The sequence below is a fragment of the Rhodamnia argentea genome, chromosome 6 (assembly GCF_020921035.1).
Source record: "Rhodamnia argentea isolate NSW1041297 chromosome 6, ASM2092103v1, whole genome shotgun sequence".
NCBI lineage: Eukaryota > Viridiplantae > Streptophyta > Magnoliopsida > Myrtales > Myrtaceae > Rhodamnia > Rhodamnia argentea.
In genome coordinates, this window is record NC_063155.1 from 5,587,899 (window position 1) to 5,615,101 (window position 27,203).

The window sequence follows — 27,203 nt, forward strand, 5'->3', positions numbered from 1 at the left end:
AAGACCCCTATCCTATAGCTTTTGACCTTCTGAATCTAATGATAGGATCAATAATTCTTTCATTAAGGATTCCAATTTTGCAAAAATCATTTTCGGATCTTACCCAATATTTGGGGTTTTCTCTCAATTTCAAAGAAATTTTTCACACAAATCACATTTTCAAAGGGAATCCATGTTGGGAAAATGATTTTTGGCATCAATTTCATAAAAAAAATGTTGATTGCTACCTCAATTCGGCCTTTCTTTGGGCGAACCGGGTCGGGCGGGTTTGACCCGGCGACCTGGCACTGTTCATTGTCTCCCCCAAAGCTCCACGGGCGCAAGTTAGAGGGCGGAAGGCAGTTTTTTCGAACGGCTATCTTCAACGAACAGGAACCTTCGCGAAGCTTCTGGAGAGGAGACGGTTAGAGGGAAATGAAGATTTAACAAAAAAAGACTGGTGCTCGCAAAAAAAGGGGGGAGGGGGTGCGAGAGAGAACGAACGGGAGAAAGAGAGAGAGAGACGCCATTAGAGAGGGGAGCACCGAGAGCTTAAGGCTTGGTCGCCGGCCAAATCAAGTGATGCCTTTCCTCGCCGATAGCATCATTCGAGTCCTCTCGGTCTCGTGAAGATTTTGAAGCTTCTTGCCGTCGCCATCAAGCTCGAAACAGGTGAGCGAGTTCACCATTTCCAGATTCAACCCCTCGCAACTTAGACTTAATCTATCATTGTTCTCATAAGTACTTGAGTTAGAAATGCTCGTAAGCTCCTCCCGATCTCCGCTTGCTGTTTTATTTGTGATTTTTGTGCATGAAATCCCTTTGTGTCGACCTCATAACCCCGCCGCCTATCCGAGCTTGCGAACTCGCTTGCTTCGAAATTGAAGCCGCTCGACCTTCGGGTAAGTATCCTACACTTCATTGGATGATGCTAGATGGTTTAGTTTGAAGTTTCAACACAATAAATCGTGCTTATTTGATTTGTTTGAAGTTCGCGGGACATGGACGTCCGGTCGCCTTTGGTTCGCATGGTTTTAGAATGAATATAGACGCCGGACCGACATATGTTGTTTCGGAGGTCGTAAGGAGTCGATTGAGAGGAAAATCGCGAAGTTCGGGGAAGGTTGGCACGTTGGAATGGAGTTCCGGCGAGGCGCCGGCGCCGATCATCTTCTCAGACGAAGACGTTGACCGGTCAACGCAAGTTGACTCGGTCAACGTCTATGTGGCGCCGACGTGGCGCACACGTGGCAGCCATGTCGGCAGATTTTGTTATAAAAAAAAAAAAATCCGACGGCTCAAGGGATGCCACGTGTCGAGATCCTGTTTTTTTTGGGAAAATAAAATCATTTTCCGAAATTATTCTCTTTTCGAAAAATAAAAATCCGAATTTTGTGATCGCGCGGCCCAGGTTTAGCCGCATGTCACCATCCCGATCGTTGGATCAAATTTTCGAATTTTCGAATAATAAATAAAATCATTTTCAGAAAAATAAAAAAAATGATTAGATCAAACGGCTAAGGTTCAATCGATTCCTTTGATCTGAGCCGTCGATCGTGGTCTCGCATCGAACGGTCACGATTGGTCGTATCATTCGATCTAAGCCGTCAATCTTAGTAATCGAGGTAAACGGCTGAGATTAACTCCACTTCAATCCGAATCGTTGATTTCGGCCGCGCGATCCGACTATCGTCCTCGCGCCACGTGGCACAATCTTGACCGTCAATAGCTATTAGGCGGGAATTTTGAAATCTTGGGCGCCAATATGCGGGACGACGCCGTTTCGGTGTGTGCCGGTCCGGGCGTGGGTCCGGACCGGGTTGACCCGGTCCAATTAATAATAATATAATAAAAAAATCGAAAAAAAATTAGGAAAAATTGTAGAAAATTCCCAAAAATTCCAAAAATTCTCAAAAATTGAGGAATGGTCACAATCAACTGGTCAATCCTATTTTTGAGATCCCTTCTCCCGATCTTTCCAAAAAATGACAATTTTTCCCTTTAGGGGTAATTTGTCTCCTAAAAATTCCTGTGAATCTCCAAAAAATGTCAAAAATTAGGAAATGGGTCATTTTGAATGGCCAATCCTATTTTTTGACATTTCTCGAACAAGAGTCCCCGATTTTGCCCTTTTTGGCAAATTGTCCCCAAATTTTCTCAAAATTACGATTTTTTCCCCTCATGGGCGAATCGCTTCCAAATCACTCCCGATCTTCCCCAATGCTCCGAATACCCTTTTTCTAAGCCAATAGGGCTATATTAGGAATTCCATGCCGATTTGGTGTGCTTTATATGCATGTTATGGATTTTTTGATTTGCGCATTACTTTAATTGATTGTGATTGTTAGGATAGTCACTCCCATCTGCATGAACTCCTAGATTAGGATCCGTATCCCACTCTTCCGCATGAAATCCCGAAGTTAGAAAAATCTATTCAACTTAGGTACCGAAAGGGCGTCAATTAAGATAATTGACGTAACTAAGTCCCCGAACCCACTTCTCCGGTTCTCTGAGAATCGAATAGAAACTCCCAACTATTCGATAAGGTTTCCAATCGTACCTTCCACGAAACGATTGGTGGCGACTCCAAGGCATGCACACGTAGCACATGCCACTAGACCGCACCGAAAGGTCGATCACGTTATCCTCCGTTGCGATTTGGGTAATGGGCCTTGGGAGGGGCCCGCGTTCGAAGGTCCACACGCAACCGGGCCGGAAGGGCGACCCATTAGCCCTCTGCTCCGAGAGAGAGTCGCGACAGACCGGCGACTCCACTGGGGACTGGTTACGAAGCCATTAGAGGACTTAAGCCGATTAAGAAGTTGATTGATTTTTCTAACATATTTTATGCGGATGCTCGGGAAGGTGAGGTACGTACGCTAACCCATGTGTTAGATGTTTTTGCGGATGGGAGAAATAAGGGGTGGAGTGATTGTTAACATTTTTTCTTGCGGGTTGGAGTAATGAATGTATGTTTGTGGATGTGATTATAGAAGCGGTGTTTTGATATAAACTGTTGTGCATGAAATTGCATTTTGGCGATCACGACACATTGCACACATTGGCGGTCAAACCCCGATCGCAACCACCCATAGGTTACCTTAGATAGGGAAAGGGTGTGAAAGGATCTTGTGTTCGATGGCACTTGAGACTTTCGTATTCGTTCCCGCTCATGATCTTGATTGGCAAGTTCCAACCCTCTCGGGTAGGTACCCTCGAGGGCGAATCTGCCATATTTGGATCGTGGGAGCCTTTAGCCATAGGTTCCATACCTGATTTTCTGATTTTTAGAGTATACCCTTCACTTGTCTCATGCGCATGTCCGTGAATGGTTGGTATACCTAAAACCAAAAAAAAAAAATCGGCGAGTTCGGTTGGTAAGATCTTTCTATCCCTCAAACTTGCTACGGTTTATATCATGTTTTTTGAAATATTCAACTCATTGCACATTTTAAATGTGATCATTACATCCATTGCATTTGAATAGTTACGGTGATTGGATTAAATGCCATTTGGAGGGTAGATATAGATGTTTTCTCTCAGTATGCTGGATGCGAAGGCAAAGATAGCACTGTTCCTTCACGAGTATAAGGTGGTAAAAAATAGGAGTCCCCCATGGAGGTCATTGAAGTTTCGTCCGATGAAGATGGCGATTTGGAATGGCCGATCCCAAAGTTAACTCTTGAAGACCAGAACTGGGGGCATCTCTAAGTGTTTATGGTCACATTCCTTTGATTTGCTTTACGTTCCTAGTTTGCTTGTATAAGATTTATTTTTTTTTAGATCCCTTCTATCTCATCCCTTAGGCTGATTGTATTAGGAATCTGTTTTGGTTGTACACATTTGGTTGAAACTTTGATGTATTTCTTTTGATTTATCATTGGAATGTGATAATGGCATTTCTTTCAATCATTCGAACATTTCCAATCAATTATATAATTCCCTTTGGAGGAAATTGGAATTAGAACCCTTGTTTGACCTTTTGGCTATATAGGGAAGTCTAATCCCAATTTCGCTAGAAGGAACTATAAAATTGAATTGGTTCATGCATGTTGCATATCATTTTCATTATTTGTAATTCACGATAATTGAACAAGATTTTTCATGTTTTCCAAATTTAATGAAAGATATATATTTAAATCACTCTCGTTCTTAGCAAACGGCTTTAATTTGGATATCATATCTTCAATTGAATTTAAACACATTAAAATTGTGTTTTACACTTTTTGAACATTCCATTGATTTTTCTTGGAACCGATCAAAAGCAATTATCGTGGATTACATTCCTTTCAATGGTATGCTTTTCTTCTGAAAAATATTGATAAGAGCTTGTCACACAAGGCTAAAAGCTTGTGTAAAGATTCATATCTTTATTAATTACAAGCAAAGTATAAAATTGAAGGGATTTATGCTTTCTTTTCTATTTCACTTTTCTAATGCCGTTCTCTCATTTAATCGGGTAACAAGAAATTGGAACGAGATCTCTTGTGAAAGTACACTTTCAAGTGAGATGGATAACCAAAATGTCCCCGCTCGACTCGCCTACGTCGAATTTCAACTCTTTCAAGTACATTCCGCGCTAGGAGAGTTGTCTCAACAGACAAGGACCCCCGCTATTCCACAAGCCGTGGATAATGTGCCGCCTCCCGATCTTCAAATAGATGTTGAAAAGCAAAACAATTGGCTTATTGACTTAGAAAGACGATTTGAAGAGATGATCACTACATTTGCAGACTTCAAAGCCTCCATAACTCCATTGCTTCCAAATAAAGTCGCACCTACTCCCGAAGATCTTCAGAACCGGATTAATGAGTTGCGTGGGATATTGATACGCCTTATGGACCGCGTCAATCAAATTGCTATGGAATCATCATCCCGTTCTGTGTTTGAAACTGCTATAGGTGATCTTGGAAGCAAAGGAAAACGACCATACGAAGAGCCCATATACGAAGTCGAGCAATCTCCCCGCTCGAAAAAACAAACCCAAGGATACGTTGAGGGAACCAATTCTATTGTTACCCAACCACTTCGGGGTCCCCAAAAGAGGCATTGCAAGCCGGATCTGCCTCATCAGAGTTGCGAATACCAGAAACCTTACATTGAATCGGTTCCAAAGCCAACTAAAGCTGCTCGGATTGCACCGAAGTCTGTTGGGCCAAAGAAAAAATCCAAACAGTTTACTCCACTTCCACAACTTCTGTCGAAGCTTCTCCCGATGCTTTTAGAAAAGCGATTGATCGTTAAAGAAGTGCCAAGATATAATGCTCCGAAGCTCAAAGGTTATGATGAGAATAAATCATGCGCCTATCACATGGGGGAAAAGGGACATAGCACGGACGATTGTGCCATACTCAAGATCAAAGTTCAGAAACTTATTGACAATGGCCTTCTGGATTTTAAGGAAACAGAATCGAACATACAGCAGAATACTTCATCTAAATATCAAGGAGTAGACCTCGTATATGTTGAAGAAGAGGAAGATAGACTTGATTTCTCGGTTGGCATCCCCAAAATTGCAAGGTATTCTAACCGAAACGTCATCATATCCCGAAAGAGTTGGCGGGAGAAGTGATTCATTGATATGGGAAAGATACCGCATCGGTACGCGAAGAAGCTAGGCCATCCGAAGCTGCCATGGACTTTTCAGAATAAAGCGGTTTATGCCGGTTGTTTGCTTTGTGATTGTTTTCATTTTGTCATTTAAATTCATTCCGTAAGAAAGACTCTTTGACACCTTGGATCTTGAGCCGTTGGTCCGAGGTGATCTGTCTTGTAAATCGGCCTTATCATTTGAATTTCAATAAATGCATGTGCACGTTTTATTAAGGACATGCGGGAATATTCCAAACCAGCCTGATGATGATAATTGTCTTCGATTTTCGAAGACTTGAGGCCTGGGTTCATTGTCCTTGACGAAGAGGCTGAAATGAATTTCGAAGTAGCAAAAGCATCAGTACACGTGAACTTACGATTACTTCTATGAAGAGATAGAGATTATAATTGTATATGGAAGACATTAACCATTAATCAAGTAAGTTGCAAAAGTACAGAAACGCTAATCAGCTTGCTCTTTCCAAATGAAAAGACGTTGCATATATGTAAACCTTTCTGCATTTCACTACCTCTGTCGTACCTGATGCAATCCTTCCGGAAGGTCTCACTTCAATTATCCTATTCCTGTTCAAAAGATCACATAGAACAGCAAAAAGAAGGTTATGTGGACAGAAGTTATGCTTTGTATCGCAATTGGATAGTCATGAAAAGCATTTTTACACAAAATAAAGTTACATTCTACGGTAACCAAACACTTCCGTAGGAGATGAAGTAGAGCCACATGGACACTGCATCTCCGCTACGAACATAAGGAAAAGGGCATTTACTCTTTAAATACTCTAAGCATCCAAAGAAAAGCAATTTCTAATGTTCCTGATTTAAATGCGGGCAAACATGTAAAACCATAAACAGAAAAAACTTGCAGTGGTATGCCGATGAATTAGTCCTGTAAGGTTAGTCAAAATTAATAAGGAAAGAATCGTATGAACTTGGTTTCAATGTTCTAAAAGCAAACACTAGGAACGAAGCAATGAAGATCATTCACATTGGCAAACAAAACCTCGAGACAAGCAAACCAAATAGAGAAAAACGACAGTGAACTTAGAGAAATGAAAACAGCTTACATACACGATCACGATAGGCTTGACGGCACCAACAATTGACTCGACAAGTCCAGCAGATCCTCCGCGAACCTACAACGAGGAGGTCAAAGAACGATGAGCAACACGATCACCGATTGCTACGAGCCTTCACTGAATCGACCTTGAATTTGATTCTCACAGCAATCGGGCAGAGAGAGAAAGAGAGAGTAGAACGTTCTGAGGTACCTGCATGTTGACGGAGCCATTGACGGCGAGGCGAACGCCGCGGTGAGAAATGGAGGAAGCGGACTTCACGACGATCTTGCCGTCGAGAGGTTCCTGGTGATTCCATCAATGTCCGATCGTGATTCCGATGGAGAATCAAAGTGCGCGCAGAGAGAGAGAGAGAGAGAGAGAGAGAGAGAGAGAGAGGTGTACGGAAGGGCAATAGATGCGGCTCGGTCGAGAAAGCTTGATCTCGAGCGTTGCAGATGACATTGCGAGCTCCGGCGTTGCAGCAAGAAATGGCAGTCCCGCGTCAATGGTGGCAGACTCGGGGACCGGCGTTGATGAGAAGCAAAACGACGGCGTTTCCACGCAATCAAAATTAAGGAACCGGCCTTGACCGGTTCTTCCCGGTTTTGCATTGTGAACCAGTGAGAACCGGCTCGGACTAGTTTTTAGCCCTTCTTATTGTACTTTGATTAAATGTAGATAGATACGTTGCAAATGAGTTTCGAACTTGAGAAGCTTGGGATATTCATCAATGCGTTAATCATTATGGGAGTGTTTTTCAAAAATAATATAGATATTACTTGAAATAACCCTCTAGTTTAGAGTCAACTCTAAAATTAAAATGGTTCGATTTCGGATTGATCACTAATTTCCAAATCGGGAACCGACTCTAATAAGATATGTTCCAAATTCTTCATTGGAAATCTTCCCATTTTAGAACCAACCACCCTCACTTTTGGCATTGTTATAAAACTCTCACACCTTCTATAAAATGATCGATTTTAACTTTAATTTATACCATTCATAACTGAAAGATCTAACCCAATCCCACTAAGATGCTAGCAGCTCGAAAGTCTCCCTAGATAAAATATGTCACAATTAGATAACTCAGCATAAACTGTTCGGAAGTTTACTCACAATACGAATAAAACTCGGACATCATGAAAAATATTAGATTAATCACTTTAGCGGTAAATTATGGACCTGTTAGAGCACTGAACATCAAGTACAGATCATATGATCAAAATATGTTATAACGTGCGTATGCTGAACAAAATCTGTTATTTCAATTGACGAAATTATTTCGACCAAAAAAATTGGCGAAATTATGCTATTTCGGTCGGCATTCTTATTCGTCTCGATCTGGTTGGGCCGTCAATGCCATAGCCGGATCCGGTCCGTCAAATTTCACGACGAAACCCGGTTTCCGACGCGGCAAAACCTCATTGGCCAGAACCCAGGAACTGACGTGGCCTCACTGGAACACATACGCACAAACGCGCTCCCCCAAATTCCCATTTAACCCCTGTCTTCACCGTCGACCACCAACCCCCTCCCAAAAATTTCGCCACCGCACCACCTCCTCCGCCACCCTCCTGCTCACTGATCCGGACCACCATGCGCGATCCGGGTCGCAACCTCCTCGTCTTTCTCCTCCTCCTCTCTCTCTACCCGCTAGCCCTCACCGCCCGCCCCTTCTTCCTCATACTCTCCCAGGATGACCTAAAGGACGTCTCCGCCGCCTCCCCAGACGAGCTCCTCGACTCCGCCGACTGGGACGAGTTCGGCGACTCCGAGTCCCGCTCCGAGGAGGAGTTGGATCCCGGCTCCTGGCGCCCGATCTTCGAGTCCGACGAGCCCCTCACCGTCGGATCCGACCCGGAGGAGCTCTATTACTCTGGCGTGTCGAAGATGATGGCCGCCGCCAGCTCCGGCGAGGGGCGGCTGATGGAGGAGGCCGTGTCGGAGTTCGAGGCCAGCGCCGCCGCGGGCTATGCGCACGCGCAGTCGGCGCTAGGGTTTCTGTACGGCACGGGGCAGATGAGGGATAGGAGCAAGGGCAAGGCGTTTCTGTGCCACCATTTCGCTGCTGTTGGAGGGAATATGCAGTCTAAGATGGCGCTTGCTTACACTTATATGCGTCAAGATGTGAGTATTAAGCTCCATTGTTTGAATTATATGTCATCGTAGTTTTTCAAAAATTTTCCGTGTCGGACACGTGTTGGACTCGGACACGTGTCCGACACGCTGGGACACCGCCGGACTCTTCTCAGACACGCGGTCAACGCGTGTCCGAGTCCGGACTCGCAGTCAAACACACGGACACGCGAGGGACTCGCGTGTCCGACGTTAAAATAGTCAAAATACTACCCAATTTTGACCTAATTTCTAATTGCCCCCTCTCAGTCGCCCGACTCACCCCTCTCTCTCTCTCTCCCTCTCACGATTGTGGCGTGTACACTGGCCTCTGCCTCTCGCGACTCGCCACCGTCGCCGGCTTGCATCGCCGGCTTTTGCTTGCGCCGGCCTCTCCCTCTCCCTCTTGCGACTGTCGACTAGCTTTTGCTCACATCTCAGCTCGCTGCCTTGATCGCCGGCCTCTGTTCGCGCGTCTGCTCTCGCCGTGCCGCGTCAAGGCATCACTCCTCTGCTCGCGCCTCTGCTCGAGACGGGTTTTGGATCTCCTCTGTTCTCCCTCCTCTGCTCGCACCATTGCCCGAGACGGGGTTTTGGATTTCCTCTGCTCGCACCATCATCTTGGCCTGCGAATCGCGTACACTCATGTCTCTCCCCCACTTAATTTTACTGTTCTATGTTTTTTTTATTCCACCGTTTCTTGAATTGCTGTCAAAGACCCAAGCTGGTTGCTGGTCATAATCTACGTTAATTAGATACTTCAGTCATAACCTACGTTAATTTTACTGGAGGACATTTTGTATTTGCTGGTTATGTTTGATATCTATTTTGGGGGCCTCTTTGTATGTTGATAGAAAACTGTCTCCGAGGTTTGATAGTAAACAGCTTCATCCTTTTGAAGACCCAAGCCTGTGCTGGATCCATTAAATCGGTCTGTTAAATTGTTGTTCGAGCCATTTATAAGAACCTTCAATGGTCTGGGTGGGCAACAACTCTTAGAGATCTCAAAACCATATTGAGTTTGTTCAAAATGAAAGAAAAACTAAAAAGCTTAGGTTTTTCAATGGTGATGTATCGACATGAGTGTATTGAAACACTTTTGATATGCAACACTTTTTTGTATGTTCAACTGGTGTCTTTGTCTTCTACTCTTCTGTGCATATCTCTAGTTTCGGCATCATGATATATTATTGTTGAAATTATAAAAATAATAATTTATCATATATATATATAAATATACATATAATATACAACGTGTTCTAACGTGTCGGAATTTTCTATTTTTTGGGAATTCACGTGTCGGCGTGTCGTGTCGTGTCCCGTGTCCGTGTAACATAGGTTAGAACTGGTCTGGTTCCCGGTTTCACGTAGTTGGACCCAGCAATATCCGGTTCGACTCCCGGTTCCGCATTGAAGCCGGCAATAACCGGTCCGACTCCCGGTTCCTTGCGCGGAACCGGCCCTTCGTCACTCATCAGTCACCTTCTTTCGTTTGTCTCCGAGCATCGGTCTCAACCCTCCATCAATCGCTCCCTCTCGCGCTCTCACAATCTCACTGTCTCTCACCCTCCGGTTCGCTCTCGCGCTCTCACAGTGCCACTTCCTGCAGGTGAAATCGAAGCCCATACAACTGGAGAACTCAACTCGACAAAGAGAAGATGAAGGCTTGTTGAAGATTTCGAAGGGGGGAGAAATTGAAATTGGGGTTCGCCTTTTGGGGGGGGATTGGAGTTTCGGTTTCGATTTTCTGTTATTCTCCGACGGGACGTTGAGCGAAGTTTTGAGGGGGGTCAAGTGATTTGTCCGAGAATTTGGACTTGCACTGAACTGTAATTGCTCAACTGATTTGTGTGCGCTCGCCGTCGTCTTCCACCGCCTCAACGGGCAGCTTTGACGCTCCGTTGCCTTCGATAGTTCGTTTGATGCGATTCAGGTTCGCTTTCGGTTGAATCTCGGATATTCTTCTCTCTTTTTATTTGTTTGTTTATTATTATCTGGGGGAAGAAGCATGATAATGAGTTATTTTCTTCTACTGTCCTTAAATTTTTTTTTTTTTTAACCTTTGTTGCTGTGTGATGTAATTGATCTTTGTACATGTTTTTGATACTTTTGATTTACTTTAGTTTGGTTTGACGATGATTCGGTCACATTTTCGAAAAACTCCCAACCAATCCAAACAGCCATGCATGAACACTTAGTGAAAAGAACCTTAAGTGTCTGAACTTCTTGATTAGTGTCTGAACTTGGAATCTCTGGTTTGTAGGCCACGTTCTACTTGCCTCCTAGCGAGCCCCTTTACTTACTTCTAGAATAAAATCTTATGTCATTATGAATGATTTTCCTAATGTTGCACGTGGGATAAGGATTTGGGAGAACCCGCGCCGAGCAAGATTGAGAAAACCTTCGACGAGGGATGACACACGTTCCCACTCGACAATCTGCTAAACCAGTTTTTCTGACCTCGCTTCTAGACGGTCCCTTAGTTTTGAAAAGCTCTTCCCAACTCTGATTCTAATGACAAACATGCAGTGTACACATGAAATAGATGTCTTGCAGAGTGTGTTCAACAATTGGGAATAATGTAGTTCTTTGTTTGCATTGTTGCAGGCTGCCCAAGACAGCATTATGAGTGGAGAAGCAGCACAGAAATCTGGAGTTCCTCAAATTATCAAATCAGACATGGCTTTGAAGCTGGTAATGGGCTTTTGATATATCACGGTTGATGAAACTCGAGTGTTGTTAATTATATATTAGATCATGGCGAGTCTTGATTTACTGTATAGTTGAATTCCTAATTTCCTACGGTGATTAGTTCATGAAATATTTGGTGATTGCTAGAGGGGTTCTTCAGTACTAAAGCTATTATGGAGTCATCAAAACGTGGTCACTTCATTTTGTACAACTTAGACCGGAGAAGATAATGTGTTATACCTCTTTCATTGCAATGGGCCATTACGATTTTGTGAGCAATCATTGATGCATCAATGGGAAGGTCTCGTGATTATTATTGAATAACTCTGGTTTTGTTTTGATTGTTGGTCGTCTCTTTTTACTTTTGAGTCATTCTAAAGCTCATGTTTGTTTTTTCGGCCTCTGATGGAAACACGCTTATGTTTAGGCTGAACAATGGGTCAATAATATGACTAAAATTGCCGAGGAAGAGCACACAGAGGCAGAATCCGAGGGTCGGCCATCTAGGTCGGTATAGGCTATCTTCTTAATATTTCCATGTAATATTTCCCTTCATGTAGTATTGTTAACTCAAATTCTAATCTCTCTATAGACTCGGTCTTGGTGCAAAGTTTTCACGTCAAGTGAGACCTGGACCTTCAAATGACCCTGTGGAAAGGAAAATGTATGCCAACTTGCAGTCTGCAAAAAGAAAAGCTGCCAAAGATGCTGAGGAGTCCGGCCTAACTGCAAGAGATCCAGGTGGTGATAGTGATGTCGATGACGAGTTAGAAAGCAGAGCAAGCGCTTTTGCAAAGAAGAGAGTAATTACTCCACCCGTCTATTTAACAGTGAAGAAGAAACGGAGATAACCACTTGAAAGGTTTATTTTTCTGGTCGTCGAAAGGAAAACCTAGACTGTTGAATAGGGTTAGTTCTTCCAGAAGATTATTCTCCTTGTTTGCTGAGCTGGCAATACAGTAGGCATTCTTCATTCCCCTACTCGATAAGAGAGGTCCACTTATTCAGTGACTTTTTCAATGTGCTAGCCAAGTGAGGCTTGATACGGTGGCTAATCTCTTATGTTGCTAGTTGATTTTCTTATTGCGTATCTCGTGTCATGTTGAATAATTTGTTGCTTTTTTTCTAAGCAAAAAGAAGATAGTATTATCCAGAATAAGATTGAAACAAGTGTTCAAAGCTAGGAACAAGCTATTAGCAGCATGCCTGGGGAAACAAGAAGGCCGAATGAGGCGCTTTGGAGCCTGAAGTACCTGGGCCAACTCCAGCCAAAATACCTGATTCTACAGCAGGTGGTTCCTATCCAGACTCTCCCTCTTCTCCAAGGTCGTGGAATATTGCAAGGCAAATTTGGCTCATCAGTACAACATGACTATGCCTCTTTAGGGAAGCTCTTGGTGAGCTTCAGAGCTGAGTGTTTGAGATAGCTCTTGCGCAGAAGCGCCTTTTAGCTTCTACTCTTGCTGGAGCTTTCAATCTTGGCAAGTCATCACGAAGACATTAGTTGTATCCGGAAGCTTATTATTTCGATACGATTGCACGTGTGTTCAAGGTGTTTGCATCATGTGGGTTCAATTAGTGCGGCAACTAAAGTTGTCCAAACAGAAGTTACACATGGTCGATCGGCCTCTCTGCTCCAGTTTATTGGCAAATACTTTGCAGTTTCCCCTACCTTGATCCCAGCCTACACATGCAGGAGGTTTCTCAAAATATTTGTGTGATATACAACAAATGTCAGCTGCAGACACTAAAGATAGAATGAGGAACGACATGGAACAAAAATGGAAGATGAAAGCTCAAAAGTTTGTTCTAGTTTCCAATGGTTATTCAAGTGATACTGGATTTAGCACTATCCGGCTAGGAAGCCATGCAAATGATCATTTCAGTAAATTTTCATCAGATTGAACCCAAATAATTTGTGGGTATGAATATGTTTCAGGTGAGGTCGCCTTGCTCTGTGATATCAAGTTTACATGGGAGCATGGTTGCTCCTCAAATGATTTTTTTTCCTCAGCTCTTAGCTTCCCCAATGATTTTAGTCACTCTTGTGTATGGTTGCTCCTCCATGCAGGAAACTGACTAAATTAGCTCCTTTTATCCCAAGGGACTCCGATAGCTATAGCTAAGTCATTTTCAAAAAATTGGAAACTTTACCACAAGTTGACTCAAATACAAGAGAAGGGTCTATAACAGGACTACTACTATTCTTCACATCTCCAGCTGAAATTGGTTTCCACTCTCATCAACGAGCTTGATCCTCACCAGGGTATCGTTGTCTGACAGCTAGACTAATGCCAAATGCTCTATTATAACCTAGAAATTAGGGGTGAGCAAGATAGTTTGGCTTTTGGGGGCGCTAATCCAGTTCAATAAAGTTGGATCCGGTGATTTCGATCCGGTTCCCTCTTTTATTTCTTAAATATAAAATTAATTTTAATCAATCTATTGAAATTAAAGTCCGTGTTGCTCATCTCTACTTATAATCCATTGGTTCCATTCGACTGGTCCGATTCCGATGGGAACTGATTACTCCTACTCAAAATGACCTCATTCTACATTTATGTTCCATCAGCAAGGTCTCGGTGCAATCAAAATCCCAAATTGAATGTGAATCCTCATACGTAAAAATCCATGTTTTGAAGCATCTTTCGAAAGAACAATGGACCTGATTGAAGTTCTATAAGAACAATAACCGCGATGATAGAGAATTATCACAAGCATGAAGCAGTTGACATATGCTTAAACCACAGCTATTATAGCACTTTACCACGTCAATTTAGTTGGATCAACGAAATCAAAAAGGAGAAATAAGACATGCGCTGCCGAGATTAAAGCTCAAGAGTCAAGAACACACTTCCGGAGTTTGTAGTGCTTCTACAACCGCATACATCTTTAAAGCCTGAAAGAAGACTTTGCACTTGGGTTTTGATTTTACAATACAGCACCTCAAGATATGAAACGACTGATAAATAGGTGCCGCTCGACGAATCAGGTTCGCAAGGTGATTAGTATTAGATTAGTGTCTCGACTTTGAGTCGTTCCATGCATTATAAACGCATCAAAAGAACTACATATCAATGTTTGCGAGGCGGTAGTATGTTCATAATCTTCTGATAATGAATTAAGTGATCAAAAAAAGAAATAGAGTCATAATTTAGATACAAACTTTGGTATTTATTTTATCAGCGACCTTCTTCATCATATTCTCCAGGGAAGCTACATAATGCTCTAACTCTTCCACTCCCATGCCATCATCAACATCCCCGTCCCACCACATGCCGCCGAAAAGATTCCCGGCAGCTCTTCTCCCTCCGGCTTCGACCGCGTCTCCCTTCACCTCTTTGAGCTTCGACGCCGCGTCTTGGTACTGCTTCTTGCGCTTGTCAATGGCTTGGGTCGCAGCTGAAGTCGCCGCCTCGCTTGCTCGGGCACCACCTCCACCGGAGATGTAACGGTCGATGACGGCATCGGCGGAGGGGTGGCCAAAGACAAAGGGATTGCCGTGGGGCGAGTAGGCGATGATCGCAACCTCAGCACCGCACAGGACGGCAAGCTCGCTCGCCTTCCAGAACATGCCCCGGTGACGCTTGGAGAACGTCACCTCGCGCGCGGCTTTGTCCTCGATGATCTTGCATTCAGTTCGACGGCGACCGAGGGTTTGCCTCTTCGTCTCCGCCATGGCCTCCAGTCTCTGACTACTCTCTCACGAGGACGACAGCTCGGTTTTGCTTCTGAGATTTTTGGAGGTGAGAAGTGTTATTGAGATTGCAGCAGCTGACAAAAGATAGGAGAAAGCTCGGGGAGTATTTATAGCAAGGTTTTATCCTAACAAGTGTCCGAAATATTTCCTGAAAAGTTTCAATTTCCCGAATTATACTCGCACCTATACCTAAGATTCTAACGTTTCCTTATTTGTCCGAACGCTTATGATTTATTGCTTCTTTGGAATATATTCTTATTCTAGAACATCTATTTAGATGTGTTTCGAGATACTTGTTAAGTAGTTAAAGCAAATAAAGCTTTTTAGTTTCAATATGTTATTTTAAGAAAATTGAATTATTCGTTTATTAACTATGTTCAATTAAGTGTTTGAAAATAATGATTAACAACATATTTATCGGATAATTAAGTAGTCATGAAGACAATATTCAATGATTGGAAGAGATTTTCTGTGAATTTCAAGTAAATATTAAAATCTCCGAGGATACAGTGGATAAAATGATAATATAAAACTCCTGACGTAACAGTTATTAAAATTTCTGCATGCGCCTATGTAAGTAACTTTTTTTTATCTGGGTCGAGTCTTTCGGTCCTTGACTTGTAATTTCATATTCAATTCCATCCTCCAAACCCCTTTCCGTTTTTGTTCTTTTCTGGAGTAGTTGGATGCTCTTGGTCCAAAAAATAAAATAAAAATAAATAAAGATGCACGTGAATGATTTTTTCCGAAGTAACGGCACTTGAGTAATCAATTAAAAATTTAGAGATAAGTGTACTCAAAATTTTAGAATTTGTCGTGAAAGTACAGTTGAATCATAAAACTTGTAAATAATGTAATCGGATTCTAAAACTTATCAAATTGCTACGTTCGAGTCCTTTCGTTAACTTCGTTCAACTTAACTAAAATAAAATAGTGACGTGGCTTGTTTTTCTATTGTTTTCTTCGTCTTGCATGGGTAAAACGATGTCGTTTTGGCCTAAATAAAAAATTTTAATACGTTTTATTTAAATTAAACTAAATATAAGCTAAAATTTCAAAATTAAAATAGAAAAAAACAGAAAGAGGGGATGAGAAATTAGAGCCCTTGCCACTGCCGCTGCCCCACCATTGCTGGGAAGGGCCGGCGAGGGTGGGGATGGCCAGCAAGGGTCGTTGGGCCTTGGCCGGTGGCCGATGACCCTCGCCGACGGCAATCAAGGCCCTCCCTCTCTTTTGGTGCGCTTTGTGTAATATGCAGATGACATTTGGCCTTGCAATGCCATGTGGTCTGTTGACCATTTGATTGGTCAAACATTTAACAAAAAAAAAGGAAAATAGTCACCGCCTCAAATAATAGTGCTCGGTCGAGATTATAAAAAGGAGAAAGTGCTTCATTCACTCATGAAAACAGGAAGAGGAAGACGCAAAGAGAAGAAGAAGAAAGATAGAAATAAATTCGTTTTGGTCAAAAATCAAGCCAAATCAATTGCGTTTTTCAGCATCTAATAAGTATTCGACTCCTTGTTCGTACAATCAGAATAGTTTTCCTAGCTACGGTAGCAGTTTTACTTGATTGTGAAACCAATTTTCACTAAATTGATAGGATTCGAGTTTGTGGGCCTCAATTAGCTTTCGAGATTTGAATTAGGCTATATCGGGTGAGTGATGCTTATCTCTTCTATGAATTTATAAAGTCATCTCTTGAAGGCGGTACGGATTTGATATATATTATGAATGCTAAAGGCATATTAGTTGCATAAAAAAAAAAATATGGATCGGGCATTTACTGCGTTTTGATACTTACGAACCACTTGAGAAATGTATTACGAAATGAATTATGAAATACATGTTTCGATTTGTGAACCTAGTTTATCCAAAATGGTTGTGAAATACATTTTGGTTTATGAAATGGATTCTAGATTGGTTTGTGGATTATTAGTAAATGTCGGTTTGATGCTCATTATGGCCATGAACCCAGTTAAGGGTTTTTGGGTATGCATTCCAGTTTCAGGATATTTTTCGGGGCCGAACCACCGGCTGATAATAAGTGGAGACCTTACCAAGAGGGCGAATCTTGGTTGCCTTGTCACTAGGCGTTCGTGGTTTCATATGAGCAAGAGATTGGTAAATGAAATGGATCATTGACATTTGATTTGATGGAGATTGATCAATTAAATTTTTTTTTTGTGATATTTGGTGACTAATGAAATGTTTCTAGTATATATATTTATATATCGTTAAGCTAAAGTGATATTATTCATTTTTATGTGAATTAGAGTTTTCATATTATTATATGTGCATAGTGAGTGCTCGAACTTCTTAGAAGAGATATGTACTACTCACCGAGCTGTGGTTGCTCATTCCATTCATTTTACATGTTTTCAAGCTCTTCGGTTAACGGCAAGTAGAACGAGAGCGCAAACGTCAGGGGCTTTTGGGAGTCAGATTTTGGGTATGATCTAAGGGAAATTGTAAACATTTATGTTGTTAGTTGTCGAGTTTAGCTGAGTAGTGAGATGTAAATATCTTTGAGAATTGTAGAAATTCTGATGGAGGAGCCAACTTTATATTTAGTCATATATAGTTTATGTTGGTTTCTATCTGAAGCTGCATCCTTTAGGTATGAGGACGGCCTCATGGGCGCACACCGTAAGTCTCATGCACCAACAACTATCTTGGCTCATTTCCTTAGCCTATTAGGCTCTGAAATCTTTGGTCACGGGGCTCCGTGTGGGTAGACTTAGCTAATACAATTCGTATCGTGTTGAGCTAATTAGTCGCGATAGTTGAATCCTTATTGATATCGTGGGTGTTTTACCTGCAACTTTGTAGCCGTACCAGTAATTCTTAAAACCTTCCTATTTGGTACCAAGCATTTTTTTGTACGGTCACCTGATTAAATTTTATGGTCAACATGGTAGCGGCTTGACTCCTTCTGATTTCCGACGTCATCACACGACATTATTTGTTCATGCAAAACACATTCTTCAATTTATAACGTGACCACTAATTTTTCGTTTACTTGTTATTCATAGGTGGCTAGTGATTCTTGTATACATCAATTTATTTTAGCAACCTTTTCCATAAAAAATGATGTGTTCGGTAATTTTCCATTTTTAGTGGCATTTATACCAATTTCGTATATATTGAGGTAATTTTTTTTTTTATCTATTCTATTTTTGTAACTTTTTTTGGTAAAATAAGAAATTGGTTATAGCTAATTTTTTACGTGAATGAGATTTTGTGAGCATGGTCCGAGACATGGAAAGGTTTGATCTCAAACGTCACTATCAATATTTTTAAAAGGTTATCTTATTAAATAACGCCGTGATTTAATATTTAATTCTCTATAACGACGATTTATGACGTCATCTTTTGCAGTTGATCGAATCTGGTTCCTCCTCTTTCGAGCACCTTGAAAATCCCATTTGTGTCTCCCACTCGGACCCTCCACTGCCATACCAGCTCTCTCTCTCTCTCGTCCCAGAAGAAGAAAAGGAAGAATCTTTATGGCGGATCAGGCCAAGCAAGCAGAGCTGTTCGAGCTCGACAATGGGACCATGCAGGTGAAGATCACAAATCTCGGTTGCACCATCACCTCGCTTTGTGTTCCGGGCAAAGATGGTTCGTCGCCGGTGATCGTTTCTGTTCGCGATCGAAGTCGATTTTTCTCCTAGTCTGAAATCGTTGCTGACGACTCGATTGTGTCTGTTTTTTTGGTTATTTGTAGGGAAATTGGCTGATGTGGTTCTGGGTTTTGACTCCGTCGAACCGTATCTGGTGAGAAAGTTCGCGACTTTTTGCTCGCATAATCATAATTTTCACTCTTGTGCTTACGGAGATGCTTCGGTGATTATGCATTTTTCGTCTTCTTCTCTTCCATGACTCTTAATCTGCTGTAAATTTCCGAACCAGTATAGCAAGTGAGTTGTTATCAGTAATTTTGGTGGTAATTGAACTTCGAAAGATTTGGTTGACAGACCCTTTCGTGGATTGATTTGTGTTTTTGTGTGTGCGCGCAGAAAGGCGCTGCGCCGTACTTCGGCTGCATTGTGGGGCGGGTTGCGAACAGGATAAAGGAGGGCAAGTTCACTCTCGATGGCGTTGAATACTCTTTGCCTATCAACAAGCCCCCAAACAGTCTTCATGGTATGAATTGTTAGTAATCGGTAGTTTCAATGTCAATGTTGCTCGAGCTAACGAGATCATACTAAATGACACGTCGTGTGAATTAGTTGTCTTTGCTATCGTCAGTCTTGTGTATGTGTTTGACTGTCCGTCTGCTGCGGAAGTGCCTTCTATATGTTCTCCCTTTGGCATCTGCCGACTATCTGTTTCATCTAGATAGGTGGTGTCCGGAATTGAATTGTGTGAGAGGGTTGCCGAACGTGATTTTATCGCACTTTGACCTTGCTGCACATCCCGCCTCTGTGGAAGCTTGAGGATTTGTAGCACTGCAGTTTAAATTTTATGCTTGGCTTATCAAGTATTGAGGGAATTTCAAGTCCTTTTCCCCTGAATTGGAAATTACACTGAGCAAAGTGTTCTTGTATTATGGTTTAATCACCTCAGCTGTGGTTGTATTGGAACTCACGTGAACTGCTTCTGACAAAAGGAGGGAAGCAAGTTTTTACTTTTTTCCAACCATCAGACACAGAGTGCGCACACAAGCACATTAAGCAGAAGAAACATTTCGAGGAAAATAAATACTGCTCAACAATCATGAGATCCACGAAGAATTTTGCCATTTCCAGTTAGTGTTGGTGATAAGAGGTTCACTCTCTTAGAACAAAAAGTATGCATATGTCGAGCAACCTAATTCTTCAATATGTCAATCTGATAATGGCCTTCTGAATTTTTTGTGTTAGGTGGGCACAAGGGTTTTGATAAGGTGATATGGGAGGTAGCTGATCATAAGAAGGGCAAAAATCCTTCCCTTACCTTCAAATATCACAGTCGTGATGGGGAAGAAGGTCTCTCTCTCTCTCTCTCTCTCACGCGCACACGCGGCACGCATGCTGATCAACACACCCATGCGTTTGCACCAACACTGCTTTTGATGCCATGGGTTGCATGGTCATATGATTATAGGTTATCCGGGAGATGTTGCTGTGACTGCTACTTACACCCTCACATCTAATACAACCATGAGGCTCGACATGGAAGCTGTGCCTAATAAGGCCACTCCAATCAGCTTGGCTCAGCATACCTACTGGAATTTAGCTGGTCACAATTCCGGAAACATACTCAACCACTCCATCCAGATTTGGGCTAATCACATCACTCCCGTGGATCATAACACAGTCCCAACAGGTGAAATCATGCCCATCAAAGGAACGGCTTTTGATTTCACGACGGAGAAGAAGATCGGCGTTTCGATCCATGAGGTGCCTGGTTTGGGGTACGACCACAACTATGTGCTGGACTGTGGGGAAGAAAAGTCGGGCCTAAAACACGCTGCCAAACTGAAGGACCCTTCAAGTTCTAGGGTTCTTGACTTATGGACCAATGCTCCGGGAATGCAGTTTTACACTGCAAATTACGTCAATGGAGTAGTCGGTAAAGGCGGGGCAGAGTATGGGAAGCACTCTGGGGCCTGTCTGGAGACACAAGGATTTCCAAATGCCATCAACCAACCAAACTTTCCATCTGTTGTTGTTCAACCTGGTGAGAAGTACAAGCATTCCATGCTTTTTGAGTTTTCAGTGGAGTGAAACATTGGGAAGGTTTGCGTGTTGATAAGGTGAGTTCTGAGCTTGTGTGCCTTTACCTGAGATAAGTGTTTTGATGGAAATGTAGTACCTTCCTGGAAGTAATAAGAATGGCCAAATGCTTTCATTTACATTATTGGCCGCATTCTTATGGAACACTCTGATTTTTTTAGCACTTGTCCATTTTCTTTTCCGTTTTCCTTTTTAGCGGTTTTTAATGATATCACAGGGAATACAGCATTGATTTGGACACAATGGTTTTTCTTGCTGTTAATACGTTGGAACACCTCCACCTTGGAAAGGATATATATGTCGACGTGTCTTCTATATTTATACATGTAAATGCATTTATCTTGGAACGTGCTAGCTAATCTGAGTATAAACGGTAAATGGTCTCTACTATTCTTTAGCAAATGGAAGAGCAGTCATCGACCTACAGTAAACATTCCAAAAGACCAAACAGTAAAAGTTCAACACTGTGAAGTACGTACAAACACTAGAGTCTGAGTAGTTTCCTCCAATTATCCAAGAGGATATAACAGCACGAACTTCGAGATTCTGTTTACATCTGGCAACTAAAAAACCTTTCGACAGTGCAGACATCGCCATCAAGATTATGAGCAGATTACACCAGCCGTCGTATATGACAGCAATCTGAATCAACGGTGAACAACCGCCCAAATGATCACTGATACGAGAAACTTCTCTGAAGAAAGTACAGGCATTAAAGTTTGAGTTGTTGGCTCCACGCTGATTCTCATCTGGTGCGAACCAGTTCAAGTGGTAGTGTTTCCATTGCCATCTAAGATAGGTAAAAGGGAGCATTTTTCAAGATAGGAGCTCAAGATAAAGCACATAAAACTAAAACAATCCTTTTTCATACCCACAGCCTAGGAGTTCTGGGATCAGACTTGGCCTGCATCTTCGATAGCTCTGATTGAAAGCTAATAACTATGGCAACTTTGAACTCGATTGAAAATGGTCTGTTTGGAAGATGCAATTTAATGGAAAGTCAATAGCAGTAGTAGCTTCCACTGGTCCATAGTAGTTGAAAGAGAAGGAAAGAACAAACGACAACTGCAGATGAATTTTCCAAAGCTGCATGTGAAATGGAAAACAGAAGCCTGACATTCATCTATGGTCACAGGTGAAACTATAGTAATCAATATTGTCTTCAACCACAGGGCATTTCAAAAGGTTGTGCAGTGGTCTCTCAGGAATTTCATTTCAAGCCTAAGGTCCAAGCATTCTCTGTTTGTGTGCTTATGTTGGGGGCCAAGGGGCTAATGCTCAAGTGAAGCTCAATAAAGTCACTCAATCTACTTAAAGCTAAAGGTTGCCGCATATTTCCAGAATTAACCGAAAGGACTGACTGTAGATATAGATCTTTATGTACAAATTTAAAGTCTCCAGTGCTTGCTCTGGATATCTGAAAAGAAAATTGAAATTGAACCTAATAAGTGTTGAAAGCAAGATTAACCTGTTCGGTTCACTATGATGCTAATGCTCAATAGTTGTGGAGCTCTCCAATCAATTAGATTAATTGTGTACAGACTGAAGGGACCTAAGAATACACAATCACTGTTAAGCTGTGGGGTTTCACTACACATGCTTATGCAGAAAAAGAAGGAGACACAATAGTGGTGGCAATGTGGATACGGCAACTCACCCAGCCAAGGTCGTTGGACAAGTTAAAAGGCGAGGAAGAATAACGTAGATGGGCAACATCAAATGCCGAGACACATCTCCATCTGCTATCTAGTACATGTAGAAGGACAATGTTAAGGAAGATTTTGATCCAGACATATACATCTATTTAGTCAAAATTTTACACACCTGTGTTGTTTGTACCAAGGACGTTTCAGTCACAATTCTATCTCCAAAAAGAACCGACTCAATTCGAAGTATGTGTATATCAATAGAGTGAATTGGAACTGCAGATGTTTCCACGATAAGCTCTCCACTAATTGGATCTGACAGAGCACACTGAATGGACAACTTTCCAGTCACTCGAAAACCACCTGTACATCATCATCTTCCACGTAAGATGTTGGATCAGGCAACTGTATATTTGCTTAGATATAACAGCAAAACCAATAAGGATTTTACAAACGATCGTAGCACAACTTGCCCATCCTGTCACTTTTCATCCAAGAGTGCTTGAGGAAATAAATGAGCATAGTACAATGTTCTATCTCACCATTGACTATAGTTTAGAATTATGCTAAAAGACACTGAAAGATAGATACATATAGAAGTTTGCCTGATTTCAACTCAGGAAGCAATGGATGTCTTTGGGTATCCTGAGTAATGTAAAAGATAACCATCTCAGGAGAAGCTGGTTGATCAAGAAGCTCGGCTGAAAAAATTAACAGAGGAAGCGGTGGATTAGATCCTACCCACAAGTTATCATTGCCAAAACTGATTTAGAATCAATGAGGAAGCATGTCATACCCTTATCAGTTTCTAAAATGAACTCCATTGTGGTATACAAGGATTTGTGCAGATACCCTCTTGTTACATCTGCAGTTAGCAAGTACTGTAACAGATTTAATGAATATCAACCATGAAAGTAGTCCCTAAATTCAGGCAGAAATGAAAACATTTCCAGAAGGGGAAATGAGAAATCGAATAACTAAATGGTCCAGAAGAAGGGAGCCAAGTGCAAGCGTGCAATTTGGTTGCCTATCCTTTACCATTTTTCACCATGCGCCAACTGGCCTTTAGAACTCATTCATGAAAAGACATGATGCATATATAAGATTACCTTATCATGTCTACCAAATTTAAAAGCTCGTACAATTACTACGACAAATGAGGAAAGAGAAGGACACATACAGCATATGATCAAACTCATCAGTCACCTTCATAGAATAAATATCAAATTTTCTTTTTGATCCTATGATCCTTTACCCATGCTCATACATCAAGCATCTAATCTTATTATCTGCTATCCAATCCCAACTACTACGATATATGGTAATTACCACGAAGAGCCCCCATCTAATGTCAGGTTAGCGCAGAGAATTACTTATTTCGACAGATGTGTTGTGCCGTGATGGTGATTCAGGCCAAGACGAACACGGAACAATAATGATCCAGAGCTTCATTCCCTAACAAGTTGCTTAAATCTAAAGATCATGAAGATATTTTCCGACCAGCAAAACTTGCATGGATTTTATGCTTGTACCCAAATTAGGATCAAAACAACATCTTATATAGTTCGTATTATTCTTCACAAGCAAACAAACTTGGAAATAACCTATCAATAAACAGTAGACAAGACAAAGAACTTCATAAATTCATCATGTCTATGTATGAAAGACATAAAAACGGAAGTCTTTCTTTCAAGAAAGTTAGCAATTCAATGACGAAAATTAGACAAATACAATGAAATTTTGATAGAGAGATCTCTTTCGGAAAAATAACTAATTCAGCATTTTCTAGCCTTTTGTAGAACGTGAAAAAAAATTCATGTCCACAAAGGCTCCAACCAGGATTACATCCCTTGCTTTTGGGTAGCAGCATATAATTCTAAATAATGTATCTATCTACAATAAGATACAACAGTTACACAATGCAAAAGTCATACAGAAGCCGTCTTTAAATGTCATATGGGAATCTGCAAATGATATCTGTTCCATGTTTTATCAAATATGATCAGGTACATGATCAAATTATTCACCTGGATATTGATATCAGCTCCATGAAAGGTCTCATAAAATCTATCATGATTGTCATTTCCCGATTGTTTCAGAGTTACAGAAAATGGTATCTGCGATGAACAACACACAAATAAGTTGAAGGCTTTCAAGAATTTCATTTCATAAGTCAAATCTGATAAGGGTAAAAATGAGGGCGACTATATGGGCCAATAATCAAAGCACATAAGCAAAAACTGGGCTATTTGTACTCTGCTAATATATTAGCACAAGACATCAACAAAATAGGAAAATCTACTCTGATTAATATATCAGCAGTAGCAAACTCCAAAAAACCATGTTGTGTTGCTCTCAAAGACTCGTATCCAATATAGAAAATAGAGTGAAGTATAGAAAAAAGCTTTGCATGTTATACTAACAAATATTTAACAACATTGTCCTTAACGAAGAGGCTGAAATGAATTTCAAAGTAGCAAAAGCATCAATACACGTGAACTTACGATTACTTCTATGAAGAGATAGAGATTATAATTGTATTTGGAAGACATTAACCATTAATCAAGTAAGTTGCAAAAGTACAGAAATGCTAATCAGCTCGCTCTTTCCAAATGAAAAGACGTTGCATATATGTAAACCTTTCTGCATATCACTACCTCTGTTGTACCTGATGCAATCCTTCCGGAAGGTCTCACTTCAATTATCCTATTCCTGTTCAAAAGATCGCATAGAACAGCAAAAAGAAGGTTATGTGGACAGAATTTATGCTTTGTATCGCAATTGGATAGTCATGAAAAGCATTTTTACACAAAATAAAGTTACATTCTATGGTGATCAAACACTTCCGTAGGAGATGAAGTAGAGCCACATGGACTCTGCATCTCCGCTACGAACATAAGAAAAAGGGGATTTACTCTTTAAATACTCCAAGCATCCAAAGAAAAGCAATTTCTAATGCTCCTGATTTAAATGCGGGCAAACATGTAAAACCATAAACAGAAAAAACTTGCAGTGGTATGCCGATGAATTAATCCTGTAAGGTTAGTCAAAATCAGTAAGGCAAGAATCGTATGAACTTGGTTTCAATGTTCTAAAAGCAAACACTAGGAACGAAGCAATAAAGATCATTCACATTGGCAAACAAAACCTCGAGACAAGCAAACCAAATAGAGAAAAACGACAGTGAACTTAGAGAAATGAAAACAGCTTACATACACGATCACGATAGGCTTGACGGCACCAACAATTGACTCGATAAGTCCAGCAGATCCTCCGCGAACCTACAACGAGGAGGTCAAAGAACGATGAGCAACACGATCACCGATTGCTACGAGTCTTCACTGAATCGACCTTGAATTTGATTCTCACAGCAATAGGGCAGAGAGAGAGAGAGAGGAGAACGTTCTGAGGTACCTGCATATTGACGGAGCCATTGACGGCGAGGCGAACGCCGCGGTGAGAAATGGAGGAAGCGGACTTCACGACGATCTTGCCGTCGAGAGGTTCCTGGCGATTCCATCAATGTCCGATCGTGATTCCGATGGAGAATCAAAGTGCGCGCATAGAGAGAGAGAGAGAGAGAGAGAGAGAGAGAGAGAGAGAGGTGTACGGAAGGGCAATAGATGCGGCTCGGTCGAGAAAGCTTGATCTCGAGCGTTGCAGACGACATTGCGAGCTCCGGCGATGCAGCAAGAAATGGCAGTCCCCCGTCAATGGTGGCGGACTCGGGGACCGGCGTTGATGGGAAGCAAAACGACGGCGTTTCCACACGATCAAAATTAAGGAACCGGCCTTGACCGGTTCAGTTCCCGGTTTTGCATTGTGAACCAGTGAGAACCTATGTTACACGGACACGGGACACGACACGCCGACACGTGAATTCTCAAAAAGTAGAAAATTCCGACACGCTGGGAGACGTTTTATATTATATGTATATTTTGATATATACACGATAAATTATTGTTTTTATAATTTCAACAATAATACATCGTGATGTCGAAACTATTATTAATCTCCTCCTTAGAAAGATCTCACAAAATATATCGGGTGTAGGCAAAACAAAATCATATCTTGCGATAAAAAAATATATCATGTCAATAATTCAATTACATTTCATTTCAATAATCCATAAAACTTGGAGGGACAAAAAAAAAAAAATTCACGTAAGACAAAGACACAAGTCGAACATACAATACGGTTTTGAGATCTTTAAGAGTTGTATGTCATATTATCAAGTGATATGTCCAAGCCGATTATGATCGCCTTATTCAATCAATAAAGACAAAAGGCTAAAAGTGGGAACAAGACGGGAGCTGGGAGCAAAATTAAGTGGGGGAGACAGATGGGCGTACGCGATTCGCAAGCCAAGATGAAAGGCGGGTGAAATTGAGGAGATCCAAAACCCTTGTCTTAAGCGGTGGCGCGAACAGAGGAGATCCAAAACCCCCCTCTCGAGCGGAGGCGTGAGCAGAGGAGGGGAGCAGAGGAGGGATGCCTTGAGGCGGCGCGGCAAGAGAAGAGGTGCGAGCCGAGGCGCGAGCAGAAGGCACGAGCCGAGGTACGATTGAGGCGGCGAGCCGAGGCGTGAGCAGAAGCTAGTCGACGGTCGCGAGAGGGAGAGGCCGACGCGAGTAGAAGTCGGCGACGGCGGCAAGTCACGAGAGGCTAGTCGACAATC

At 41.8% G+C, this 27,203-nt stretch overlaps 5 protein-coding genes across 6 annotated transcripts; 2 read left to right on the forward strand and 3 right to left on the reverse strand.

The window, feature by feature from the left end:
• Positions 1-6,038: 6,038 nt before the first annotated feature.
• On the reverse strand, positions 6,039-7,183 carry LOC115741370 (vacuolar protein sorting-associated protein 26C-like). Its single transcript, XM_030675247.2, has 4 exons — positions 7,053-7,183; positions 6,861-6,953; positions 6,661-6,725; positions 6,039-6,156 (listed from the first exon to the last, which is right to left on the reverse strand). The coding sequence occupies exons 1-4, from the start codon at positions 7,110-7,112 to the stop codon at positions 6,039-6,041; spliced, it is 336 nt and encodes a 111-aa protein (XP_030531107.1). The 5' UTR covers positions 7,113-7,183.
• Positions 7,184-10,564: 3,381 nt separating this feature from the next.
• Positions 10,565-12,595, forward strand: LOC115729218. Its single transcript, XM_048281420.1, has 4 exons — positions 10,565-10,698; positions 11,373-11,459; positions 11,884-11,963; positions 12,049-12,595. Exons 2-4 carry the CDS (start codon positions 11,391-11,393, stop codon positions 12,305-12,307), a joined length of 408 nt encoding a protein of 135 aa, XP_048137377.1. The 5' UTR covers positions 10,565-10,698; positions 11,373-11,390; the 3' UTR covers positions 12,308-12,595.
• Positions 12,596-14,610: 2,015 nt separating this feature from the next.
• LOC115729216 (agamous-like MADS-box protein AGL61) lies at positions 14,611-15,135 on the reverse strand. The gene has a single exon (XM_030659692.1). It carries the CDS (start codon positions 15,133-15,135, stop codon positions 14,611-14,613), a length of 525 nt encoding a protein of 174 aa, XP_030515552.1.
• Positions 15,136-18,588: 3,453 nt separating this feature from the next.
• LOC115729213 (galactose mutarotase) lies at positions 18,589-20,998 on the forward strand. Its single transcript, XM_030659690.2, has 5 exons — positions 18,589-18,780; positions 18,887-18,936; positions 19,179-19,305; positions 20,025-20,129; positions 20,248-20,998. Exons 1-5 carry the CDS (start codon positions 18,666-18,668, stop codon positions 20,868-20,870), a joined length of 1,020 nt encoding a protein of 339 aa, XP_030515550.1. The 5' UTR covers positions 18,589-18,665; the 3' UTR covers positions 20,871-20,998.
• Positions 20,999-21,242: 244 nt separating this feature from the next.
• On the reverse strand, positions 21,243-26,294 carry LOC115729215 (vacuolar protein sorting-associated protein 26C). 2 transcript variants are annotated; one of them, XR_004013919.2, is made up of 12 exons: positions 26,136-26,294; positions 25,940-26,032; positions 25,742-25,806; positions 25,183-25,237; positions 24,553-24,642; positions 23,322-23,406; positions 23,131-23,226; positions 22,704-22,888; positions 22,537-22,625; positions 22,348-22,431; positions 21,751-21,850; positions 21,652-21,669 (listed from the first exon to the last, which is right to left on the reverse strand). XR_004013919.2 is itself a non-coding variant. In XM_030659691.2 (11 exons), exons 1-11 carry the CDS (start codon positions 26,193-26,195, stop codon positions 21,625-21,627), a joined length of 963 nt encoding a protein of 320 aa, XP_030515551.1. In that variant the 5' UTR covers positions 26,196-26,291; the 3' UTR covers positions 21,243-21,624. The 2 variants fall into 2 exon arrangements, 1 of the variants encoding a protein (XP_030515551.1); XM_030659691.2 differs by lacking the exon at positions 22,348-22,431 and having other exon boundaries at positions 21,243-21,669; positions 26,136-26,291.
• Positions 26,295-27,203: the final 909 nt, after the last annotated feature.